Source organism: Amblyraja radiata, chromosome 26 (assembly GCF_010909765.2).
Source record: "Amblyraja radiata isolate CabotCenter1 chromosome 26, sAmbRad1.1.pri, whole genome shotgun sequence".
Classification (NCBI taxonomy): domain Eukaryota; kingdom Metazoa; phylum Chordata; class Chondrichthyes; order Rajiformes; family Rajidae; genus Amblyraja; species Amblyraja radiata.
Window position 1 is genome coordinate 8,171,220 of NC_045981.1, and position 23,970 is coordinate 8,195,189.

Consider the following 23,970-nt stretch of genomic DNA (forward strand, 5'->3'; position numbering starts at 1 on the left):
AGTGTGTGGTCCGGGTGGAGTAGGTTGCAGATGAAGTTTACTGCGACTCCGATAGATCCCTTCGATGGTAGGGGGGGGGGTCAGAGCCAGTGATGGACAGGGCAGTGTTCACAACTTTTTGCAGTCTTTTCCGCTCCTGGACGTTCGTTGCCGAACCAGGCCACGATGCAAGCAGTCAATATGCTCTCTACTGTGCACCTGGAGAAGTTTAAGAGAATCCTCTTTAACATACCAAATCTCCTTAATCTTCTCAGGAAGTAGAGGTGCTGATGTGGTTTATTTATCATTGCATCAGTGTGCTGGGTCCAGGAAAGATCATCGGATCTTCGGAAATATGCACGCCCAGGAATTTGAAGTTCCTGCCCGTTTCCACCATCATCCCATTGATATAAACAGGATTGTGGGTCCTCATCCTTCCCCTTCCAAAGTCCACAATCAGTTCCTTGGTTTTACTGATGTTGAGAGCCAGATTGTGTGCTGGCACCATTTGGTCAGTCGGTCGATCTCACTTCTATACTCTGACTCATCGCCATCTGCAATTCGTCCAACAACGGTGGTGTCGTCGGCGAACTTGATGATGGAGTTCGCACTGTGTCCGGCTACACAGTCATGAGTATAGAGTAAGTATACAGCAGGGGGCTGAGCACGCAGCCTTGAGGTGCTCCGTACTGATTCCAATGTCCACAATTGGTTAGGTAGAAGAATCAGGCCTATAGCCTAGCTTATGGAAGCGCGCACCACCAGACTGAGGAACAGCTTCTTACCGTCTGTTAACAGTTCTGAAGCCAGAACAGAGGGGAAGAATTTGTTCCTGAGTCTGTGCGATTTAATACTTCTGTATCTTCTGCAAGACAGGAGTCGGGAGATGAAGGAATGACTGGGCTTGGAAAGGTTTGCTTTTCTGAAGCAGCGTGAAGTGTAGATGAAGTCAGTGGTAAATCCTTGTGTATGAATATGACAATCGATCAAGAGTCATACCATGTACTACAAACAGGTTTGTAAAATATTGTACTTATAGAGGAATATAAAATCTTCAAAGTGGATTGTCACCGTTTTTTTTATACAGAGAAGGCAGAAGAGTTGAAACAACATTTGTTTCTTCTAAGTTTAACCAAGAAGATCAAGGGGCTGCCGGACACATCAAAAATATCCATCAGACAATTTAGTCTTATGGCTGGAGTTAGTTAAAATAAGATAATTAAGGGTTTGGAGATGCTAGAGGAAACACTTTTTCTCACAGAGAGTTGTGAGTCTGTGGAATTCTCTGCCTCAGGGCGGTGGAGGCTGGTTGTCCGGATACTTTCAAGAGAGAGCTAGATAGGGCTCTTAAAGATAGCGGAGTCTGGGGATATGAGGAGAAGGCAGGAACGGGGTACTGATTGGGGATGATCAGCCATGATCACATTGAATGACAGTGTTGGCTCGAAGGACCGAATGGCCCACTCCTGCACCTATTGCCTGTTGTCTATTAGTTAAAATTCCTTCAGGAACTAATCCAAAACTCTATCTTAACAATCCATCAGCAACGATAAATTAGACCCAAGTTGGAAAACTCTTGAGGGTTAACGAGAAATGTCCCGGAGAGAAACAGCAGGACGGTGCTCACTTTCAACACTCCCTGCTTTTATTCTGGAGATTATTTACAACCTGAGGTTAGGAGGTGCTTGAAATTGTGCTGAATCGCCTTGCCCCAGAGTTGTTTCCTCAAACTTGTTGTCAGGAGGATCACTACTTAACCTACATGTTTGCATTTTTCAGAACGCATATCGGATATATCGGAACAAAAGTAAATCACAAAGTTCAGACACCTCCTCGGGAATAAGTCCCATAACACAGCCAGCCCGTCAGCCAGTGTCAGCAATTAGCCAAAGGCCGGTGGTATGGATGGAGCCATGAGTGTGTGTACAATGACGAGTGCAGTATTATCCATGCTTGTATGAGTGCACAACAGGAGTGGTGAATCAGGAAGTTGAACGCTGACCACGAGTGTACTTAGTGCAGCAGTTGGTGGGGTATTAGCCCTGAGTGTTGGGGGGTGGGTATTAGCTGTGAGTTTGTGTGAACATCAGGGAGTGCACCATTAGCTGTGAACGTGTGTGCAGAGCAGGGATAAGGGGCTTTAGCCATGATTGCGTGTGCAATATTAGTTGTGTGTGTGCAGCAGGGGCTGGTGCACTAGCTCTGCGTGTATCAGCAGAGCAGGAAGTGAGGATTACATTTACGGCAGGATAGTGTCAGATCGACAATCCTACTCACTTTGCTGGCTCACTCACCTGAGACCCATTTCATTTTAATCATAGAATGTAGAGCTTAGAAACAGGTACTTCGACCCACAATATCCACACCCAAAATGATGCCGTTAAACTAGTCATATCACCGGGTACTCCCCTTCCACCCACATCCCTCCTTCCAACTTTACACTCATCTTCTTCTCTCCTTATTTGACCCATTTGCCTCTTTTTCACTTCTAGCCTTTGTCACTTACGGCATCCATCTGCCAATCCCAACACCATTCACCTGAAATTTGCCATGCTTTGTACCACCCCCCCCCCCCCCCCTCTCTTTGCCAGCTTTCTCCCCCCTACTCCATCAGTCCGAAGAAGATTCCCAACCCAAAACATAATCCATTCCCTCCACAGATGCAGCCTGACCCGCTGAGTTTCTCCAGCACTTTGTGCTCAGCTCATGATTGCAGAATCTTCAGTTTCTTGTGTCTCAAACGCTCTATCCGCTGTTAAATGTTATGCTCGAATGAAGTCTGCTTTGTTCACTCAAGCTAAAAGATCACATGATAATATTTTGAGACAGAGCAGGGCAGTTATCTTGGCCAACACTTATTCTTCAAACAACCTAAGAGAAACAGACCTTTGGTCATTATAACACGACTGCTTGTGTTCTGCAAATTGGTTGTTGTGTTTCCAACACTCCATTATTGAAGATAGACACAAAATGCTGGAGTAACTCAGCGGGACAGGCAGCATCTCTGGAGAGAAGGAATGGGTGATTTTTTTCAGGTCGAGACCCTTCAGACTGGTTAGGGAAAAGGGAAACGAAAGATATAGATGTAGGGAGATAAAGAACAGTGAATGAAAGCTCTGCAAAAAAGTAACAGTTAAAGGAAACAGGCTATTTTTAGTTGTTTGCTGGGTGAAAATGAGAAGCTGGTGTGACTTGGGTGGGGGAGAGATAGAGAGAGAGGGAATGCTGGGGTTACTTGAAGTTAGAGAAATCTAAATTCATACCACTGGGCTGTAAGCTGCCCAAGCAAAGTATTTATATTTAATTAACTTTAACCCCGGCTAATGCTGCCTGTCCGCAGAATTACTCCAGCTTTTCATGTCTATCTTCGGTTTAAACCAGCATCTGCAGTTCCTTCCTACTCCATTAGTGATGCAGGTTCAAGTATATGTCATTAACTGTGGGATGATTTGGGATGAACAGAAAGGGTCATGAAGGCTCCATGTGGATGCAATTCTTGAATTTCTTTCAAAATAAATGATTGTAAATTGTTTTGAGGGTCAAATGGTTGGCATGTCTGAAACGGTGTGTGACAAGTAGGGTGCATAGTGGTGCAGCGGGTGGAGCTGTGCCAGAGACCCGGGTTCGATCCTCACCTCGGGTGCTGTCTGCATGGAATGTGCACGTTTCTTCCTGTGACTGCGAGGGGTTTCCTCTGGGTGCTCTGGTATCCTCCCACATCCCAAAAATGTACAGGCTTGCAGCAGCTGGCCACTATAATTTGTTGCTAGTGTGTAGGGAGTGGATTAGAAAGTGGGATAACTTAGAACTAGCATGAATGGGTGATCAATGTTCAGCGTGGACGGTGGGCCGAAGGGCCTGTTTACATGCAGTATCTTTCAACAAAATTAACCAACTCCTCCACACAATCCCCAACCACAAGGTTTCTGAAAATATATTGTCAAAAAATACATTTTGCAGGAAATCTGAAATGACAGAACATGCTGGAAATCTGTGGAGAAGAGAATTGGGTTAATGACACTTGATCAGAACTGAAATGTGAACTCTCTTTTTCCCTCTGAGGCACCACGAGCGATGAGTAATAATAATAATAATGAGATTCTACCAGCCACTTATACACTAGAGTAATAATTGCCACATTACTCATATGTTTGGGGTTCGGCCTGACGTTTTCATTGGCGAGGGAGCACTGTTGCCATAAACTCTACAATTACCAAACTCCCTTATTAGAAGTCATCACCATGTACCAAGGGGAATCCTGTTAAAACTCAGTAAAATGGCCTAAAACCAAACAGGATCATCCCTTGACATGCACTGCTCTCAACCTCCTGACATGGATAATTCGGTCTGATCAATCTTTCCAGTCTTGCTCTCTGCACCCAGTGTGGCCCATTGGTGTTCTGAAATTCAATAAAATTCTAACGGAAATAAAGTTAGTCACGGTGGCCCAGCTGGTAGAGCCACTGCCTCATAGCGCCAAGAGACCCAGTTTCCATCCTGCCCTTGAGTGCTGTTTATGTGAAGTTTGCATGTTCTCTCAGTAAAGGCGTGGGTTTCCATCAGGTGCTCGAGTTTCCTCCCGCATCCCAAAGACGTGTGTTTGTAGGGATTGGATGAGAAGGTGAGATAACAGAACTAGTGTGAACGGGTGATCACTGGTCGGCATGGACTAGGTGTGCCAAAGGGCCTGTTGTCATGCTGTATCTTTCAATCAACGAACAAAGCTGATCTGCTTCCGTGTCACAAATTGTCTATGATTTATTGGGGCACTTTGGGAAGGGTTTAATTTTAGTTTAGAGATCCAGCATGGAAATAGGCCCTTCGGCCCACCGAGTCCTCACCGAGCGTTGATCACCCGTTCACACTAGTTCTATATTATAGCATCTTCGCATCCACTCTTTGCACACTAGGGGCAATTGTGCAGAGGCCAATTAACTCACAAACCCAACGTCTTTGGAGGAAAGCCATGCGGTCACAGGGGCAAACTCCACGCAGACTCCACCTGAGATCAGGATTGAACCCGGGTCTCTGACACTGTGAGGCAGCGGCTCCACCAGTTGAGCCACTGGTGTTGTAGCAACTAATTCTCCGGACGAGAATGAGTGGTTCTCGGAGTGGTCGGCGGGGCCTGTTCCTGTCCTGTAGCTGGTGACGTGAGATGGTGTTGCTTCAAAGGATCGTGTCATGTGACTCACTGCACTCTGCGTTCCATCGGTCTAGTGTGGAACATTCCAGAAGCAGGCTGTGTGCAGAAAATGTCGCAGCAGAAGAAACTGAGTGGGATTGTCTGAGTTCGCCTGAGGTGGCGCGACTGACGTTGCAGCGGCCTCTACAGTCCGTCTGTCTTTTTTTTAATGTTTTGTCCCGTTGAGTGTATAGTTTGCAGTGGTTTTTTATTGTTTTTAACTGTGTATGTGTGGGGGGCGGGGGGCGGGGAAACTTTTGAATCTCTTCCCTATACGGGGGACCTGACCTTTTCCCTGTCAGGTCTGCGTTGTCGTTGGTGCCTAGTATCGCTGAGCGGCCTCCAACCGGAACGACCTGGCGGCTCCAGTCGCGGAGCCTGCGGACTTACCATCGGAGCGTGGATAGCTGTGGTGGCACGCTGCTGTGGCCCAACTCCGGAGCTTCGGAGGCTCCAGCTGCAGGTCCGGTGGACGGTAACATCGGGAGCTCGCGGGTCCCTGTGGGAGACCGCTTTTCGGAGCTCCCGCAACGGCAACTTCTCCCGCCCGAATTGTGGGGTTGAGGGTGACCCGGAGCGGGGCCTGACATCGCCCGGCGCAGCTTTAACGGCCACGGGACTTGCCATCGCCCGCCGGGGGCTTTGACATAGGGAGAAGAATGAAGAGCAGGGGAGAGACAAGACTTTGCCTTCCATCACAATGCGAAGGAGATTCACTGTGATCGATGTTTGTGTAAATTGTGTTGGTGTGTGTCTTGGTTCTTTTCTTGTTGTATGACCGCAGAAACCAAATTTCGTTTGAACTTTATTTGAGGTTCAAATGACAATAAACGGTATTGTATTGTACATTCTTTCAAGAATAAAGAACCGCTGCTGTTAGTTTCAATTTCTGACCATTTTCCCATATCGTGTAGAGATAAGGGAGACACTGCGATAGGTTGATCCTTGAGCTTATAGCTGGGTTATTAACAGTTTAACTTGGCATCATGTTCAGCACAGACATTGTGGGCCGAAGGGGCCCTTCTTGTGCTGTACTGCCCTATGTATTATTTCTATGTTATTCTTGAAGATAGAGCATATCGCATGGGTGAGATTACTCCCGCAGTCCATTAACGTCGGTAACAACAGAATCGTCAGATGTGTCCCCATGTTGGCCAGTCACATCGCAGATGCAGAGCGATGCCAGCCAAAGTGTTTCGCCTTCTCTGAGAAGTCGGGAAGAAGTTAGTACGGACAGCAATCAGCGCAGTCTGAAGATTCTTCAACTCACACAGGCTGCAGAGATGGCAGACACAGCCCGTGCCAGCACAGACGCAGCTTTCCCCACCGTCTAAAGCATCGACATGAGGCGCTGCCTCAAGCAGACGGCATCTATCATCAAGGATCCTCATCAGCCAGCCCATGTCCTCTTCTCCCTGCAACAGTCAGGCAGGAGATGCAGAAGCCTGACATCCTACATCACCAGATACAGGGATAGCTACTTTCCTACAACTATCAGGTTCCTGAACCAAGAAAGGTACCAACCCTAAACGTCACCTGTCCATGTTCTCCAGAGATGCTGCCTGACCCACATACTTACTCCAGCACTCTGTGAAACGTCACCTGTACATGTTTTCCAGAGGTGCTGCCTGACCCGCTGAGTTACTCCAGCACTCTGTCTTTTTTTTCCAACTGTAATCTTATCAAGGCTACAGAATACTATGGACCATCTCTTGCCCTACCCTAACCTTATTTTCTAAATGAGTACTTTTGCACAAGTTTTTTCTTTGCAGAGTTTCTTTTCACAGTCTTGTGTAATTGATGTATAATTTACATTTCGTGTGATTGCTTGAGTGTATGTGCTCGTGTTGCAAGATTTTCATTGTATCTCCACCTCACCATATTTGTGCATGTGATAATCAACTTGACTTGACTGGATAGACAAATGTTAAAGGTAAGTCTTTTAGGTAGCACAGCGGCGCAGCGGTAGATTTGCTGCCTTACAGCGCCAGAGACCCGGGCTCGATCCTAACGACAGGTGCTGTCTGTTCGGAGTTTGTACGTTCTCCCTGTGGCCTGCGTGGGTTTTCCCCGGGTACTCCAGTTTCCTTCCACACTCCAAAGATTTGGAGGTTAATTGGCGTGATAAAATTGTAAATTGTCCCAAGTGTGGGTGTGTAGGAGAGTGTTAATGTGCGAGGATCATTTGTGGGCAGAAGGTCCTGTTTCTGCATTGTACCTCTAAACTAAACTGAAAGTCTGTGGATGTCATGGCCATTGACTGCTTGTTGACAACTGTGGCCCGCTTCTAGTTGCCAGAAAATGACAGAGACTTTGAAACATCTGAGGCGGTGTCAAGGAGATTGGGCAGAAGGAAGCAGGAATTTGCTGTGTGTCTCCTTCAACTCCTCTGACTATTTGCTGCTGCTCCCTTCATCAGAATGCTGAAGCTCGGGGAAAACCGAATAGTGAAATTAACTCCAACTGACAATAAGGGTGCATCTGGATTGCCTTCACCAGGTTTATTATTGTCATATGTACTGAGGTACAGTGAAAAGCTTTGTTGTGCATGCCAAGACCATCTCTTATCTGCTTGCACATAATACATATCCCTGCATATCCAAAAGGCTCTTAAATGTCACTGTCCTATGTCTCCACCATCAAAGCCAACAGTGTGTCCCAGGCACTCACCACCAAAACTTGCCCTGCACATCTCCTTTAAACTTTACCCCTCTCACCTTAAAGCTGTGCCCTCTTGTATTTGACATTTCCACCCCGGGGAGAAAAGTTCTGACCTCTCATAATTGTATTTAGTTCTATCAGGTCTCCCCACAACCTCTGGCATCCCAAAGAGAATGATCCAAGTCTATCCAACCTCTCCCTGGAGCTGATACCTCCTAATCCAGGCATCATTCAGTCTGAAGAAGGGCTTCGACCCGAAACGTTGCCTATTTCCTTCGCTCCATGGATGCTGCTGCACCCGCTGAGTTTCTCCAGCACTTTTGTCTACCTATCATTCTGGTAAACCTTCTCTGCACTTGGTTCTGTTTCACTCCATTGATATATTTTGTGCAGTATCTCGCTCTCATTCCTTCAGGACTGGTGCTGGATGCAAATCCAAACACTTTCTCTTGGCTCTGATCTCCTTTAGGGAGGTTGCATGCAGTCGAGGTCATGAACATGCGGTGAACTGCAGGTAAGCATTTACTATGGCTGGCAGCACAGCGGGCCCTTCCTCTGGCCCAGAATCTGGACTGGTTGCACACTCGCGGACCCCGGGCTGTCTATCCCCGCGGCCGGGGGTGGCAGGAGGAAGGGGTCGGGGGGAGCTTTGGGGGAGGAAGAGGTCGGGGTGCCGATGCAGCGTGGTCAGTGACTCTGGGTGGGCGGAGGGAGCAGACCGTCCCCAACTCTGCTGCAGCTGATGTTGCCTGGAGCTGCAACCCCGCTCCATCCGGCCCCGCTTCACCCGACCCCGTGTGCGGGCGCTGCGACCCACAGCCCGTGACAATGCGGCCCACAGAGGGAGAAGGGGCGGAGGGCGGCCGTGGCCAGACAGCGCTGACCCCGGGGGGAGAGTGGGCTGTCCCGAGGGATGCGCTCCTTCGGCCGCTTACACCTTGGTGCTCGGGTTCAGAGCAAAGATACTGATACCTTCCCACTTTCAATGACAGTACCCACAAATATAGTGCAAAAATGACAATTTCGGCGTTTTTTTAGAGGTAAGAAGGTACGCGTTCCCTGTGTTAAGTGTGTGCCGGAAGCTGCCATGTCCTCCATATGGATTGAGCTGCTCCGTGTGTCACGCCCTTTGATTCGATGACCTTACGTGCAATGCCCCTATTGTAGGTATGTTGCAAAACTTACCTTCAGCGGCGCTGCAGTTCTGCCGCTGCCCGTGTGCGCGACTTTGGTGCCTTTGAGAGGGGGGCGGGTTTAATACGTGATTTTCTCTAGGCTGTTGAAATCGATGTTGTTCAGCCTACTTAATTGCTGACGAAAAATCGCTGCAAAATTCGTTCGCTGCAGGTATTTTTAAACTAAATTGGGTTATTTAATTGTTATAGTAGATTAAAAATCATCCTCTAAAGCCGCGAACCCCGACAACGGGACGGATCTCATGTAGGGGACAAGGCAAGGTAGGTTGTTTATTTTTACATTAAAAAGGGCTTCTTAAGATCCCTTTATACAAAATTTTATGTTGCGAGTAGCTGACTTGGGGGCCCATTCAATCCCGCAGTATCTTTCATGCCGACATGCAGTACAAATTCACCGCAATGGCAGCGTTCTAAACCAGCGCGTTCCACAGAATCCCACTGGCAAGCTGATTTAAATGGCCATTAATTTACAGCAATTGAACACTAAATCCCTTCCATTTGGCCTATAAATTAATGTCAATGAGATTTAAAAATCATGTTTTATTGTGAATTCTTGTGTGAATGTTCTTTGGACACTTAGGCTATTTAAAAATGTTAATCTTTCCTTAAGAAATGGATAGATGTTTAGATCTAATAATTGAATTTTGGAATTAGCTACAATTGGGTAACTAACTAATAATTTGTTTTAATTTCAGGTCATCCAAGTAAGATTGTTTAATATTTGTTTCAGAATGCTTCAATCTAGAATAACTGAACATTTCTTTCAGTTCTCTTAATTTTTAATAACGTTATGGGCTTTAGACTGTCCTCGATCACAGCTTTTGTGTTAAGTCAATGGAAAATCAAAGATGCTAATTTCCGAGTATGAAAATGGCCATAACTTTTTTAATACTGAAGATATGAAAGTGAATTAGTTGTCAAATTAAACTTCTTTTTATGCTTTGTCTGATGGGATAAATTGCAGACTTGATTTTTTAAATCTCAAAATGTTGTAACATTGCCAGTTATTTCAGGACACCAGTGGTCCCCTTTTTTTAAGTATATCACCTTTGACCAGCTGTCATGTCGATTTAGAGAAGCCTCAAATACTTATTGGTGGGATTGACTCAGTTGATCGGATCAGAACAACTCGCAGGACTCCGAGGCAAAGAGCAAAGGTTCTTGCTCCACTCTGAGGCCAGGGAGTGATGTGACCCGCTGGTGGCAAGGGGCAGTATGAAGCTGTGGTTCTTGCTCCATGCTGGGGCCAAGGGCCAGGTTGGCGATCCACACTACTAGCGATGTTGACCTGCTCCACGCTGGGACGAAGGGCAGCGTTGAGCTGCGCTACTAGCTCCTGGGTGGGGCCGAGGAGGGGGGGTTGTTGAGTCGCTCCGTGCTGGGGCCAGGGGGCGGTGTGGAGCCGCTCTGCGTTGGGGCCAGTGGGGGACGTTTGCCGAGCCACGGTACCAGCACCGCGCTGGGGCCAGGCGACGGTGTTGAACCGTTCCACGTCTGTGTCAGTAGGGGGCGACGTCGAGCCGCGGCACCACCTCCGCGTTGGGGCCAGGGGGCAGTGTCGAGCCGCTCCGTGCTGGGACCCGGGGCTCTCTGACGCTTCGCTGCGGTGGTTCCCGGGCGGAGCTCCGGGGACAGGCGAGCGATAAAGAGCGAGGGTTGAGCCCTGTCCTGCTCTCACTCAGCCCGGCCGCGTCTGTGCATGGGTCCCTGCGCCGCCCAGTAGGCTGGGGGTTCGGGGCCGGCTGGCTGGGTGGGGGGTCGAGAGTTGGGCTGGAGCTGGGATTATGGCTGATTCCGAGAGCAGCGAGAGCGGCGGCGGCGGCAGCAGCAGCAGCGAACCCGCGGCCAACCGGTTCGCCCGGCAGGGAGCCCTGCGCCAGAAGAACGTGTGCGAAGTGAAAGACCACAAGTTCACCGCCCGCTTCTTCAAGCAGCCCACCTTCTGCAGCCACTGCACCGACTTCATCTGGTGAGCCACCTCTCTCCCCCCTTCCCCCCCTCTTGCACACCCTCCCCCCCCCTCTTGCACACCCTTCCCCCCTCTTGCACACCCTTCCCCCCTCTTGCACACCCTCCCCCCCTCTTGCACACCCTCCCCCCCTCTTGCACACCCTCCCCCCCTCTTGCACACCCTCCCCCCCCCCCCTCTTGCACACCCTTCCCCCCTCTTGCACACCCTTCCCCCCTCTTGCACACCCTTCCCCCCTCTTGCACACCCTTCCCCCCTCTTGCACACCCTTCCCCCCCTCTTGCACACCCTTCCCCCCTCTTGCACACCCTTCCCCCCTCTTGCACACCCTTCCCCCTCTTGCACACCCTTCCCCCCTCTTGCACACCCTTCCCCCCTCTTGCACACCCTTCCCCCTCTTGCACACCCTTCCCCCCTCTTGCACACCCTTCCCCCCTCTTGCACACCCTTCCCCCCTCTTGCACACCCTTCCCCCCTCTTGCACACCCTTCCCCCCTCTTGCACACCCTTCCCCCCTCTTGCACACCCTCCCCCCCTCTTGCACACCCTTCCCCCCCCTCTTGCACACCCTTCCCCCCCCTCTTGCGCAACCCCCCCCTCCTCCTTGCAACTCCCCCTGCCTTTTGCAACCCCCCCCCCCCCCCCCCGTCTCTTGGAACAACTCCCCCCCCCCCCCCCCCTTTACCCTGGCGTCTCCTCGCCCCCAACTTCTCCTGTGTTGTGTGTGTATACATTCCTGACTTGTGTATTGGTTAACATCGCGCTGTTTTAATTCCTCTTCCCTACTTGTTTTACCTCCTGATGTTTGTTATTTTGTTTTGTTTTGCAGGGGCTTCGGGAAGCAGGGATTTCAGTGTCAAGGTAAGGGAGCCGTGCGGCGGGGCGGGTGATGATGGTTTTTGTTGCAAAACTTATTCCATGTCGGCGGCGACAGGGAACCAGAGAGCCGGAGAGTCATTTGGGTGTAACTTGCAAGGCGGAAAAAAAAGAGGGAAGTCTTTCAGTTTGTGTGTATCGCCTGCCTTCTGAGTTTCCGCCGTGAGCTCCCTTCTCCCCGCTGCCTTGTGGCAACCAGGAAGCCCTGGTGAAATGTTTGATACTAGTTGTTGGTTATCGTGGAGGCCGGCGTCTGCAACTCGTTCCTGTTGATGCTTGGATGAGTGCAGAGAGTGTTAATACGTGGCCTGGAGGAACTCAGCTGGTCGAAGGAATGGACAGGCGCGACGTCACGTTTTAGGTCGAGACACTTTCTCAGTCTCTCTGCGTGTCTATTGCAGTTGCAGATTTCATGGTCTCCCTCTGCTTGCTTTCGCCAAAACACAATTTAAAAATAAATTGCTCCGAGATGCTGTTTTGAAGAAAAAAAACGGGAATGACTCGAAACCCTCTTAATGACATCAATTTAACAATGCCCCCCAAGTAACACCTCACAGTAACCCACGGTGCACAAATGTCACAGCGCTATAGACGTCACATCTCTGCTACTAGTTATAAAAACAGAACCAAGTTGTGACCTACCTGATCCTCTCTCCCCCCCCCCCAGCCTGCCTGGTTCACAGTTCCTACTCGTCCAGCAAGTCCTCTGTGCCAGAAATCGAGAGCTGTTATTGCTTCAGATTGAATGTGTAGGAAGGAACTGCAGGTGATGGTTTCAATTGAAGATAGACACAAAAAGCTGGAGTAATTCAGTCGGTCAGACAGCATCTCTGGAGAAAGGGGATTGGGTCCAGACCCTTCTCTACCTGAAGCGTCACCTATTCCTTTTCTCCAGAGACGCCGAGTCAGGGGATATGGGGAGAAGGCAGGAACGGGGTACTGTTTGGGGATGATCATTTGGCCCTTCGAGCCATTCAATGTGATCATGGCTGATCATCACCAATCAGTGTCTATTGTCTATTGTCCCTATTGCGTCTATTGTCTATGCCGTCTGACCCGCTGAATTGCTCCAGCTTTTTTGTGTCTATCTTTGTTTCAGATTGAACTGTTTTAGAAATGTTCACTTGCGCCTCTGCGTCCGAATCGGAGCATTACTCCATGGAGAAAATGCCAGTGGCTTGATTGCTTCGTAAAAATAACTTTGCAAATGACCTGAATGCGGTTTTAATGTTTTTATATTAAAGATGGCATTTTTACTTTTGTGCGAGCGCTTGTTGCTGTTCTTCCTTTACCATCAAGGCCTCTGCAAAATGTGCTTTTCAGACTGGCCTTTGCTACAAATCTTACCACATATCCAAGAAATGCATTAGCAAGCAAAGAAACTTCAGTGTGTGTGTGTATACATGCGCACACACACATACTCAATAAATAACAAATGTAGTGCAATAATAATAATAGTCTATTGTAGTTCAGAGCTTATTTGTTGTCGTGTTTAACAGCCTGATGGCTGTAGGGAAGAAGCTGTTCCTGATCCTGGACGTTACAGTTTTCAGGCTCCTGTACCTTCTTCCTGATGGCGATGGTGAGATGAGTGTGTGGCCTGGGTGGTGTGTGGGTCTTTGATGGTGTCGACTGCCTTTTTGAGGCAGCGACTTCGATAGATCCCCTTCGATGGTGGGGAGGTCAGAGCCGGTGATGGACTGGGCAGTGGTCACAACGTTTCTGCTCCCGGACGTTCAAATTGCTGAACCAGGCCACGATCATTTTGTAGTCTGGGTTAAGGTTGCCATTTTCCAGTTGGCTTTGCCCCCCCCCCCCTCGTTGCCGTTAAGAATTGACGCTTTATGGCAACGCACTGTTGCATTTTCCAGTTGCAAATCAGGAAGTGGAGCTTTCTGCTGAAATGGAGACTTGATTAAGTCTTTTGGGGGGGGGGGGTTGCTCGTTGGAGTCATTCAGCAGAGAAACGGGGCCTTCAGCCCAGCTCGCCCATGCTGCCTAACGTGCTGCCTAACCATGCTGCCTAACCGTGCTTATCCCGTAGACTTGTCTGATCTCCTCTGCCTGCACGTGCACTGGTGCTATATTGTCATTTGTTGCGTACAATTCAGTCACATCTTGCTACTCGTTAGCACAATCATCCCCCTGTACAGCAGGGTCATTAATGCTTGTAGTGGAAGATCGGTGCACTGATGCAATCTGCTATTCTTGCACTAAATCTGTCGCGTTCTTGTTCTTGGATGTGGTTGTGAGTCCGATTCTACTGAATTGTATGCAAAACAAAGCCTTGCACTCCATCTGGATACATGTGACAATTAAGTACCGTGTAAGAAAGAACTGCAGATGCTGGTTTAAATCTAAGGTAGTCACAAAAATGCTGCAGTAACTCAGCAGGACAGGCAGCATCTCTGGCGAGAAGGAATGGGTGACGTTTCGGGTCACCCATTCCTTCTCTCCAGAGATGCTGCCTGTCCCGCTGAGTTACTCCAGCATTTTGTGTCCACTGACAATAAAGTACCATTGAAGCACCATTGAATGTGTAGGTAGAGGAGATTAACTTATTGGGCATGGGCCTTATGGGCTGAAGGGCCTGTCTGTGCCGGTGCGGTGTTCTATAGACGGGTGTGATTCTCATCGGCAAAGTTGTTGTGATTCGGTTAGGTGAACTGGGGGTACAAATCGGCTGAGACATTCTGGGGAAATCTCCTGTGCCGTCTTCCAGCGGAGTGCCGGGGGATCTTTCCTGTTGATTGTTAAGGGCTTGGACACGCTAGAGGCAGGAAACGTGTTCCCGATGTTGGGGGAGTCCAGAACCAGGGGCCACAGTTTGAGAATAAGGAGTAAACCTTTTAGAACGGAGATGAGGAAACACTTTTTCTCACAGAGTGGTGAGTCTGTGGAATTCTCTGCCTCAGAGGGCGGTGGAGGCAGGTTCTCTGGATACTTTCAAGAGAGCTCGATAGGGCTCTTAAAAATAGCGGAGTCGGGGGATATGGGGAGAAGGCATGTACGGGGTACTGATTGTGGATGATCAGCCATGATCACTTTGAATGGCGGTGCTGGCTCGAAGGGACGAATGGCCTACTCCTGCACCTATTGTCTATTGTGTTTGTTGACCCCCCCCCCCCCCCCCCCCCCCGTGGGGGGCACCACGGGAGGGTAGAATTCAAGCTTAAGTTACATTTATTGTCACATGCACCAATTGGTACAGTGAGATTTGAGTTGCGATACAAGGAAAATAACAGTACACAATAGGATTTAACATCAATATCTCCCACAGCAGAATCAACGTTTCCCACTGAGGGAAGGCAATAAAGTTCAGTCATCTTCCTCTTTGTTCGCCCGTGATCGGGACCTTTGCTCCCGCGATGTTTCAGGCCCTCTCGCCGTAACGACGAAACTCCGACGTCGGAACGGAAGAACTCTCTCAGCGGCATGGAGTTCGGCTCCGAATAGCCCACTTCTTACCTGAGACTGCGGCTCCTGAAGTCCACAGGCCACGAGTGGACGGTCTTCCCTCGCCCGGCGGGAGTGACTTCCCCACTCACTCCCTCCCTGAGTCTGCAGTCTCGCCCGGAGAGAGCAGTGGAGGCAGAGTCTGCGGCCTGGGTTGAAAGAGACAGACTGCATGGAAACGGGCCTTTCTGCCCACCGAGTCCACGCCGACCATCGGCCACCCGTTCACACTAGTTCTACGTCATCTACACGCTGGGGCAAATTAACCTACAAACCCACACGGCTTTGAGATGTGGGAGGATACTGGAGCACCCGGAGGAAACCCACGCGGTCACCGGGCGAACGTGCAAACTCCACACAGGCAGTACCCGAGGTTAGGATCGAACATGGGTCTCTGGCGCTGCGAGGCAGCAGCTCTACCAGCTGCGCCTGTCTGGTCTGCAATGGGACATATTTTTGTCTTCTGACTGACGACAGGAACAGCTTGTTCGTGACCCTGACTAAGTGTCGGATTCCCCCAGAGCTGCTTGTGCGCTCCCTGTGTAAAGATTGCATTGAATCCTTCCTCAATGTCTGTTCATTCTGGAGGCCAGTGACTCTGAAGAAAACACTTTGAGTTAACTGGTCGCACATTAAATGGCCTGTCCCACTTATGTGTCCTTGGCACGCAAATTACGCGACCTCGTGGTCACGTTGAGGCGCACGTGCATCGTATGGCTGCGCGGGGCGGGTCCCACTTAGAAGCACGGAGGGGTATGTAGTTGAGCACGACATCGCGCGGGGCTCCGACATTTTTGTAGTGAACAAAATCCTTGCACGCCAATGGCCTGTCGCGGAACTGACGGCCAAAGTGGGACAGGCCCAAGATCCTGGCGCGACGCAACGTCTCACCTCCAACAGCAGCAGAAGCAGGCAAACGATCGCTGAGCTCGGCCTGGGGCTCACGGCCGTTGCGGTCCGGATCAGCCCCCACTTCTACTCAAGGAGCGGGGCCAAGAAAATTGAAGATAGACACAAAATGCAGGAGTAACTCAGCGGGACCAGCAGCATCTCTGGAGAGAAGCAATGGGTGACGTTTCAGGTCAAGACCCTTCTTTTCAGACTGAAGACTCGACCTGAAACGTCATCCATTGCTTCTCTCCAGAGATGCTGCCGGTCCCGCTGAGTTACTCCAGCTTTGTGTCCATCTTCAAATGACGTTACGCGCTCCAGACGGCTGTGCGGGCGAATGAAGTCGCGGGCGACCTTCGTGAGATCGTCGAGGCTCAACGCGACCACGAGGTCGCATAATTTGCGTGCCAAGGACACGCAAGTGGGACAGGCCCTTAACGCTCCCACACTAACCCGAGCCCACAGCACAGCTTCTGAGCACCAAGCATTTGATATATATGTAGAAACAAGGAACTGCAGATGCTGGTTTCTACAAAAAGACACAGTGCTGGAGTAACTCAGCTGGTCAGGCAGCATCTCTGGGCAACGCGGACAGGCGACGTTTCGGGTCCTGACCCTTCTTCAGACCCAACCCGAGCCGTCACCTATCCATGTTTCCAGAGATGTTGCCTGACCTGCTGAGTCACTCCAGCACTCTGTGTCCTGTTGGATATATACATACAATGGCTTGCTGTACCTCTCTGAGTCAGCATGTTGTTGTATGGAGGCCCAGTGTAGGGACCCCAGCTAGTTCATCGAGTGGGCCAGCCCAGGGTCACTGCCTGAGGTGCTGTCCTCAGGAATAAAATGTAGACAAAATTGCTGGAGAAACTCAGCGGGTGCGGCAGCATCTATGAAGTGAAGGAAATGGGCAATGCTTCGGACCGAAACGTTGCCTATTTCCTTCGCTCCATAGATGCCGCGGCACCCGCTGAGTTTCTCCAGCAATTTTGTCTACCTTCGATTCTCCAGCATCTGCAGTTCCTTCTTGAACACTCGGGAATAAAATGTTCAACAGAGCCCCTGTTTACCCCTTCGGTAGAAGTTAAATGTTTGAAGTGACTAATTCAAAGAAGATGTTTCGGGGCCAGTATTGATTTTTAGTTTTCATTTAAAAATTGTAGAAAATCAATGTGCCAGTTATCACATTGCTGTTTGTGTGACCACAATGTTCCTGGCGTCATCGGTTGTAAAGTGCGTTAGACTGTCCAGGCGTAATGAAAGACTTGTCCCACCCCAGTCGTTCCTCCTTCTCCCCGCTCCCGTCCGGCAGAAGGTGCCGAAACTTGAAAGCACACACCACCAGACTCTGGAGCAGCTTCTTCCCCTCTGTTATTAGGCTTCTGAAAGGTCCTTCCATAAGCTGGGGTACTGTCCGATTTACCTCCGCCCCATTGGACTTTGTCTCTGGAACGATGCGCAACAATGCTGAGAACTATATTCTGCATCATCCCCTTTGCTCTGCCTATTGTACTTGAGTTTGACTTTGTTGTATTTATGTCTCGTGTTGTCTGATCTGTCGCAGTAGCTCGCAAAAGCTACTAGAATGTTGCCTGGGTTTCAGCACCTAAGTTACAGAGAAAGGTTGAACAAGAGAGGTCTTTATTCTTTGGAGCGCAGAAGGTTAAGGGGGGGACTTGATAGAGGTCTTTAAAATGATGAGAGGGATAGACAGCGTTGACGTGGATAAGCTTTTTCCATTGAGAGTAGCGAAGATTCAAATAAGAAGACATGATTTGAGAATTAAGGGACAAACGTTTAGGGGCAACATGAGGGGGATCTTCTTTACTCGGAGAGTGGTAGCTGTGTGGAATGAGCTTCCAGTGGAAGTGTTGGAGGCAGGTTCGTTTTTAGCACTTAAAAATAAATTGTATAGGTATATGGACGGGAAAGGAATGGAGGGTTATGGTCTGAGTGCAGGTAGAAACATAGAAATTAGGTGCAGGAGTAGGCCATTCGGCCCTTCGAGCCTGCACCGCCATTCAATATGATCATGGCTGATCATCCAACTCAGTATCCCGTACCTGCCTTCTCTCCATACCCTCTGATCCCCTTAGCCACAAGGGCCACATCTAACTCCCTCTTAAATATAGCCAATGAACTGGCCTCTGTGGCAGAGAGTTCCAGAGATTCACCACTCTCTGTGTGAAAAAAGTTCTTCTCATCTCGGTTTTAAAGGATTTCCCCCTTATCCTTAAGCTGTGACCCCTTGTCCTGGACTTCCCCAACATCGGGAGCAATCTTCCTGCATCTAGCCTGTCCAACCCCTTAAGAATTTTGTAAGTTTCTATAAGATCCCCTCTCAATCTCCTAAATTCTAGAGAGTATAAACCAAGTCTATCCAGTCTTTCTTCATAAGACAGTCCTGACATCCCAGGAATCAGTCTGGTGAACCTTCTCTGCACTCCCTCTATGGCAATAATGTCCTTCCTCAGATTTGGAGACCAAAACTGTACGCAATACTCCAGGTGTGGTCTCACCAAGACCCTGTACAACTGCAGTAGAACCTCACTGCTCCTATACTCAAATCCTTTTGCTATGAAAGCTAACATACCATTCGCTTTCTTCACTGCCTGCTGCACCTGCATGCCTACTTTCAATGACTGGTGTACCATGACACCCAGGTCTCGCTGCATCTCCCCTTTTCCTAATCGGCCACCATTTAGATAATAGTCTGCTTTCCTGTTTTTGCCACAAAAATGGATAACCTCACATTTATCCACATTATACTGCATCAGCCAAACATTTGCCCACTCACCCAGCCTATCCAAGTCACCTTGCAGTCTCCTAGCATCCTCCTCACATCTAACACTGCCCCCCAGCTTAGTGTCATCTGCAAACTTGGAGATATTGCCTTCAATTCCCTTATCCAGATCATTAATATATATTGTAAATAGCTGGGGTCCCAGCACTGAGCCTTGCGGTACCCCACTAATCACTGCCTGCCATTGTGAAAAGGACCCGTTTACTCCTACTCTTTGCTTCCTGTTTACCAGCCAGTTCCCTATTAACATCAATACTGAACCCCCAATGCCGTGTGCTTTAAGTTTGTATACTAATCTTCTGGAAGTCCAGATACACCACATCCACTGGTTCTCCCCTATCCTCGCTACTAGTTACATCCTCGAAGAATTCCATAAGATTCGTCAGACATGATTTACCTTTTGTAAATCCATGCTGACTTTGTCCAATGATTTCACCACTTTCCAAATGTGCTGCTATCCCATCTTTAATAACTGACTCTAGCAGTTTCCCCACTACCGATGTTAGACTAACTGGTCTGTAATTCCCCGTTTTCTCTCCCTCCCTTCTTAAAAACTGGGGTTACGTTTGCTACCTGCCAATCCTCAGGAACTACTCCAGAATCTAAAGAGTTTTGAAAGATTATTACTACTGCATCCACTATTTCTGGAGCTACTTCCTTAAGTACTCTGGGATGCAGCCTATCTGGCCCTGGGGATTTATCGGCCTTTAATCCATTCAATTTACCCAACACCACTTCCCGACTAACCTGGATTTCACTCAATTCCTCCAACTCCTTTGACCCGCGGTCCCCTGCTATTTCCGGCAGATTATTTATGTCTTCCTTAGTGAAGACGGAACCAAAGTAGTTATTCAATTGGTCCGCCATATCCTTGTTCCCCATGATCAACTCACCTGTTTCTGACTGCAAGGGACCTACATTTGTTTTAACTAATCTCTTTCTTTTCACATATCTATAAAAACCTTTGCAGTCAGTTTTTATGTTCCCTGCCAGTTTTCTTTCATAATCTAGGTAGATGGGACTAGGTGAGAGTAAGTATTTGGCAAGGACTAGAAGGGCCGAGATGGCCTGCTTCCCTGCTGTAATTGTTACATGGTTAAAACAAAGCATGTGGCTGCACCTTGGTAAACGTGACAACAGTCATCCCGAGCCTGCACCTGAGGCATTGTTCTAAATGCAAGCTCTCCCCCATGCTGCCTTGGTGCTGCACATCTTCATTCTGTGCTGAACGTGCAAGTCTTTGTTCACTGCCCCTCTCCTTCACCCCTCATGCGTGTGATGGTGGGAATGGATGTGTAAAACACTCTTTAAACTACCTCGCTGTTCCTACAGACTTAAAAAAAAAACTGCTGTGAAAATTCTATCAGCTTTTACAAAAAAATCTTCTGATAGAATAATTTTATACAGTAATTTTCCGAGGCTGTTCTAACACTGTCAGTCCCCATGCATGAACAGCCTTTGTGTAATCGGTGTTTAACTGTCCTGCTGTTTCCTATAAAAAGATGCATCAAACAAAATGTATGTTTACTATTTGCCCTGATAGGGCCCTCATGACTATACTCTCTAATACATCTGATGCTTTGACTCCTCTTTTCCAAACATTCTTGACTTTTGACTAAACATAAGAAAATAGGAGATGCAAGGAATTGTAGATGCTGGTTTAAAACCAAAGACACAAAGTGCTGGAGTAACTCAGCGGGTCAGGCAGCATCTTTGAAGAACATGGCAATGTTTGGGCCCGGCCCCTTCTTCAGACCCTTCAGTCTTCAAAGGTGGGGGGGGGGGGGGGGGGGGGGGGGGCAGGGTGAGAGTCTGAAGATGGGTCCCGAACCAAAATGGTTGGGACCCATCCATGTTCTCCAGAGATGCTGCCTGACCTGCTGAGTTACTCCAGCACTTTCTCGGTAAAACAGCATCTGCAGTTCCCTGTGTCTACATTTCTGTATCCATTCTAAGGCTGTTAATACTGAATAACAAAACCATTGTGATCCAAGATAGACACAAAATGCTAGAGTAACTCAGCGGGACTGGCAGCATCTCTGTAGAGAAGGAATGGGTGATGTTTTAGGTCGAGTCCCTTCTTCAGACAGTCGAGGGAGAGGGAGACATAGAGATATCGTGAAAGTGACAGTCAAAGGGGACGATGATGAAGGAAAATGTTGAATGGTTCATTGTTAGCTGAGGGGAAGTTGTCAACGGACAAACAAATAGTGACATTAACTCGAGGACAGTGATGGGGCTGTCCCACTGTACGAGCTAATTCAAGAGTTCTCCTGAGTTTCCCCTGATTCGAACTCGGAGAATTACGGTAATAGCCGCTCGTAGGTACTCGTGGCTCTCGTGGACATTTTTCAACATGTTGAAAAAACTTCACGAGCTTACCACGTTTCCCTAGTACCTGCAGTTAGCGTTACGAGCCGCTAAGACGTCCCGAGCTCTGACGTACCCGCTACGTACATTCTATGTGCTTACCACGAGTTTGATTTTTTTTTTTTAAATCTCAGGAGAGCTCTTGGGTAAACTCGTATAGTGGAACAGGCCCATGAAACTAGTTCGAGAACTCGTTCTCTTGGGTGCTGTGTGATGTAGAAACGTCAGCGCAGCGGACACTGACCGCTTCCGGTCTCACCCACCCTCTCCTTGGATGTTGTCTGAGTGCTCGTTCCACTCTTGTCAGCGCATCGCTCTGTTTCCCTTGCGGCAACTTGTCAACCATTAGCACAACTCCAAAATGAATTGCCTCGACTAGAAACCTTTCAAATCCCTCCCACTCTCTTGTCATCATGAAGATCTTTATCTGTTCGTGTGCGAGCCCATGTTTCTTGAGCTTGACTGATCACTAATGTGTTGGGATTAGATAGCGCATTCGATGTGTAAGAGCTAGATAGGGCTCTTAAAGATAGCGGAGTCAGGGGATATGGGGAGAAGGCAGGAACGGGGTACTGATTGTGGATGATCAGCCATGATCACATTGAATGGCGGTGCTGGCTCGAAGGGCTGAATGGCCTACTATCTATTAATCTAGTGTCCCCACACCAAGTACTTCTGTTCCTGTCTCGCTGCACAAGAAGAGTTGAGTGAAATCTTGTACCTGGTGAAAACTTTAAGCTTTGTCCTATAACCTGCTGTGCAATAGTGGTGCTTGTTGACAGGGGATGTATTTGCAGTGTTGGTCACCCCATCAGGAAGGACATGGAGGCTTTGGAGGGGGTGCAGAAGAGGTCTACCAGCATGATGCCTGGCTTCAGGGGTATTAGTTACAGGGAGAAGTTGGACAAACATGCATTGTTTTCTCTGGAACGTTGGCGGATGAGGGGAGACTTCGATCGGAAGTCTATAAAGGCATTCAGAGTGCTGGAATAATTCAGCGGTTCGGGGTAAAGGGCCTGTCCCACTGTACGAGATCATTCAAGAGCTCTCCTAAGTTTAAAAAAAAAAATCTAACTCGTGGTAAGCACGTAGAATGTACGTAGCGGGTACGTCGGAGCTCGGGACGTCTCTTAGCGGTTGCAACGCTAACGGCAGGTACTAGGGGAAACGTGGTAAGCTCGAGAAGACCCGTGAAGATTTTTCAACATGTTGAAAAATGTCCACGAGAGCCCCGAGTTCCTACGAGCGGCTATTACCGTAATTCTCCCAGTTCGAATTAGAGGAAACTGGAGAACTCTTGAATTAGCTCGTACAGTGGGACAGGCCCATTAAATTCCTGGTTTCAATATAAAGGCATTGATAAGGGGGGGGGGGGGTTGTGGGGAAGGGTGCGTGGTGGCGACCAAGGCAGACAGCAGGAAAGGTGGGGGCAGCTGGGATGCGTGTACCAAACACAGCAGCCCTGCTTGTCTCAGGAGTGTGCAGTCATGGACATTTCTTGCACAGGGGGGTGGGGTGAGTCTGATCCATTTGAGCTTGGTCCTGGAGCTGTCTTAACCTGTGTGGCTGTAGACTCGAGGCTTGTCTATTGTACACTTTGTCACCGAGAGTTTCTTCTCCCTGGCCAGTAAATGTCACGTCTGTCTGTAGCTCAACTTTAGGCCAAGTGGCTGAACTATTTGGGCTTCCGACAGGGAGAGGAGACCACTTCACCCACTAAAAGCCTTTGGTCAGGACTGGTTTCTCCCACAGCTGTAATAGCTTTGTGAAAATCAATGTGTATTGTATTTCCAGGCTTGTTATGCTGCTGCAAGTAAAGAGGTCATTGTTCCAATGCTGGTGCATGTGACTTTTGAACACTCTTGATGTGGGACGTTCCAACCATAAACAGGACATGCTGAAGAATCACAGCTGGTCTGGCAGCATCCTTGGGGAGGGAGATCGAATGAAGTTTGGAATTTGTATATTCTCCCTGTTGGTTTTCCCTGGGTGCTCCGGTTTCCTCCCACACTCTAAAGACGTACAGGTTTGTAGGTTAATTGGCTTTGTTTAAAAGTGATAAATTGTCGCCAGGATAGGATAGGCACAGTGTGCAGGGATCGCTGGTCGGTGTGGACTCGGTGGGCCGAAGGGCCTGTTTCCGCTCTGTATCCCTAAACTAAGTGTTCCAGACCTTAAACGTTAATTGGAGACATTAGACTACAGATGTTGCTGATCTTGAGCAAAGAACAAACTGCTCAACGAATGTTGTGGTGTGTGGAGGGAAATCTTTTTGGTCGGGGGGGAGTTCCTCTCACCCCACCCCCCCCCCCACCCCCGCCACGGGTACCATGTAATCCCATGCTACCTGCTCCATGGTCGGATAATCGGCGACTAAACCATCTTCCCCCACCTGGTTTGCCAGGTGAGGAGGGGGCTGTGGACCCCCAGCAGGGCCAAAAACCAGACCTGTCAAAGGGCGGGTGGGCTCCTAGCGAGCCGACGGCCATCCACACTTCAGTAGAAGTTGTGACCACTGTCGTACACAGCACTGTAAGGCACCGTGCCCTTTGATGTTTTCAACGATGGTGATGATGATGATGAT

At 48.9% G+C, this 23,970-nt stretch overlaps 1 protein-coding gene across 5 annotated transcripts in view; it reads left to right on the forward strand.

Moving 5' to 3' along the window:
* The first annotated feature begins 10,622 nt into the window (after positions 1–10,622).
* The window catches only part of prkca (protein kinase C alpha), a 180,802-nt gene continuing 167,454 nt past the window's right edge, over positions 10,623–23,970 (forward strand). For 2 of the 5 annotated variants that reach the window (XM_033044136.1, XM_033044135.1), the window contains exons 1-2: positions 10,624–10,990; positions 11,820–11,851. In XM_033044136.1, the coding sequence (XP_032900027.1) occupies positions 10,806–10,990; positions 11,820–11,851 (217 nt within the window). In that variant the 5' untranslated portion in view covers positions 10,624–10,805. Of the gene's footprint in view, positions 10,991–11,819; positions 11,852–23,970 lie in introns of all 5 variants that reach the window. The other 3 variants (XM_033044137.1, XM_033044138.1, XM_033044134.1) reach the window with 2 other exon arrangements.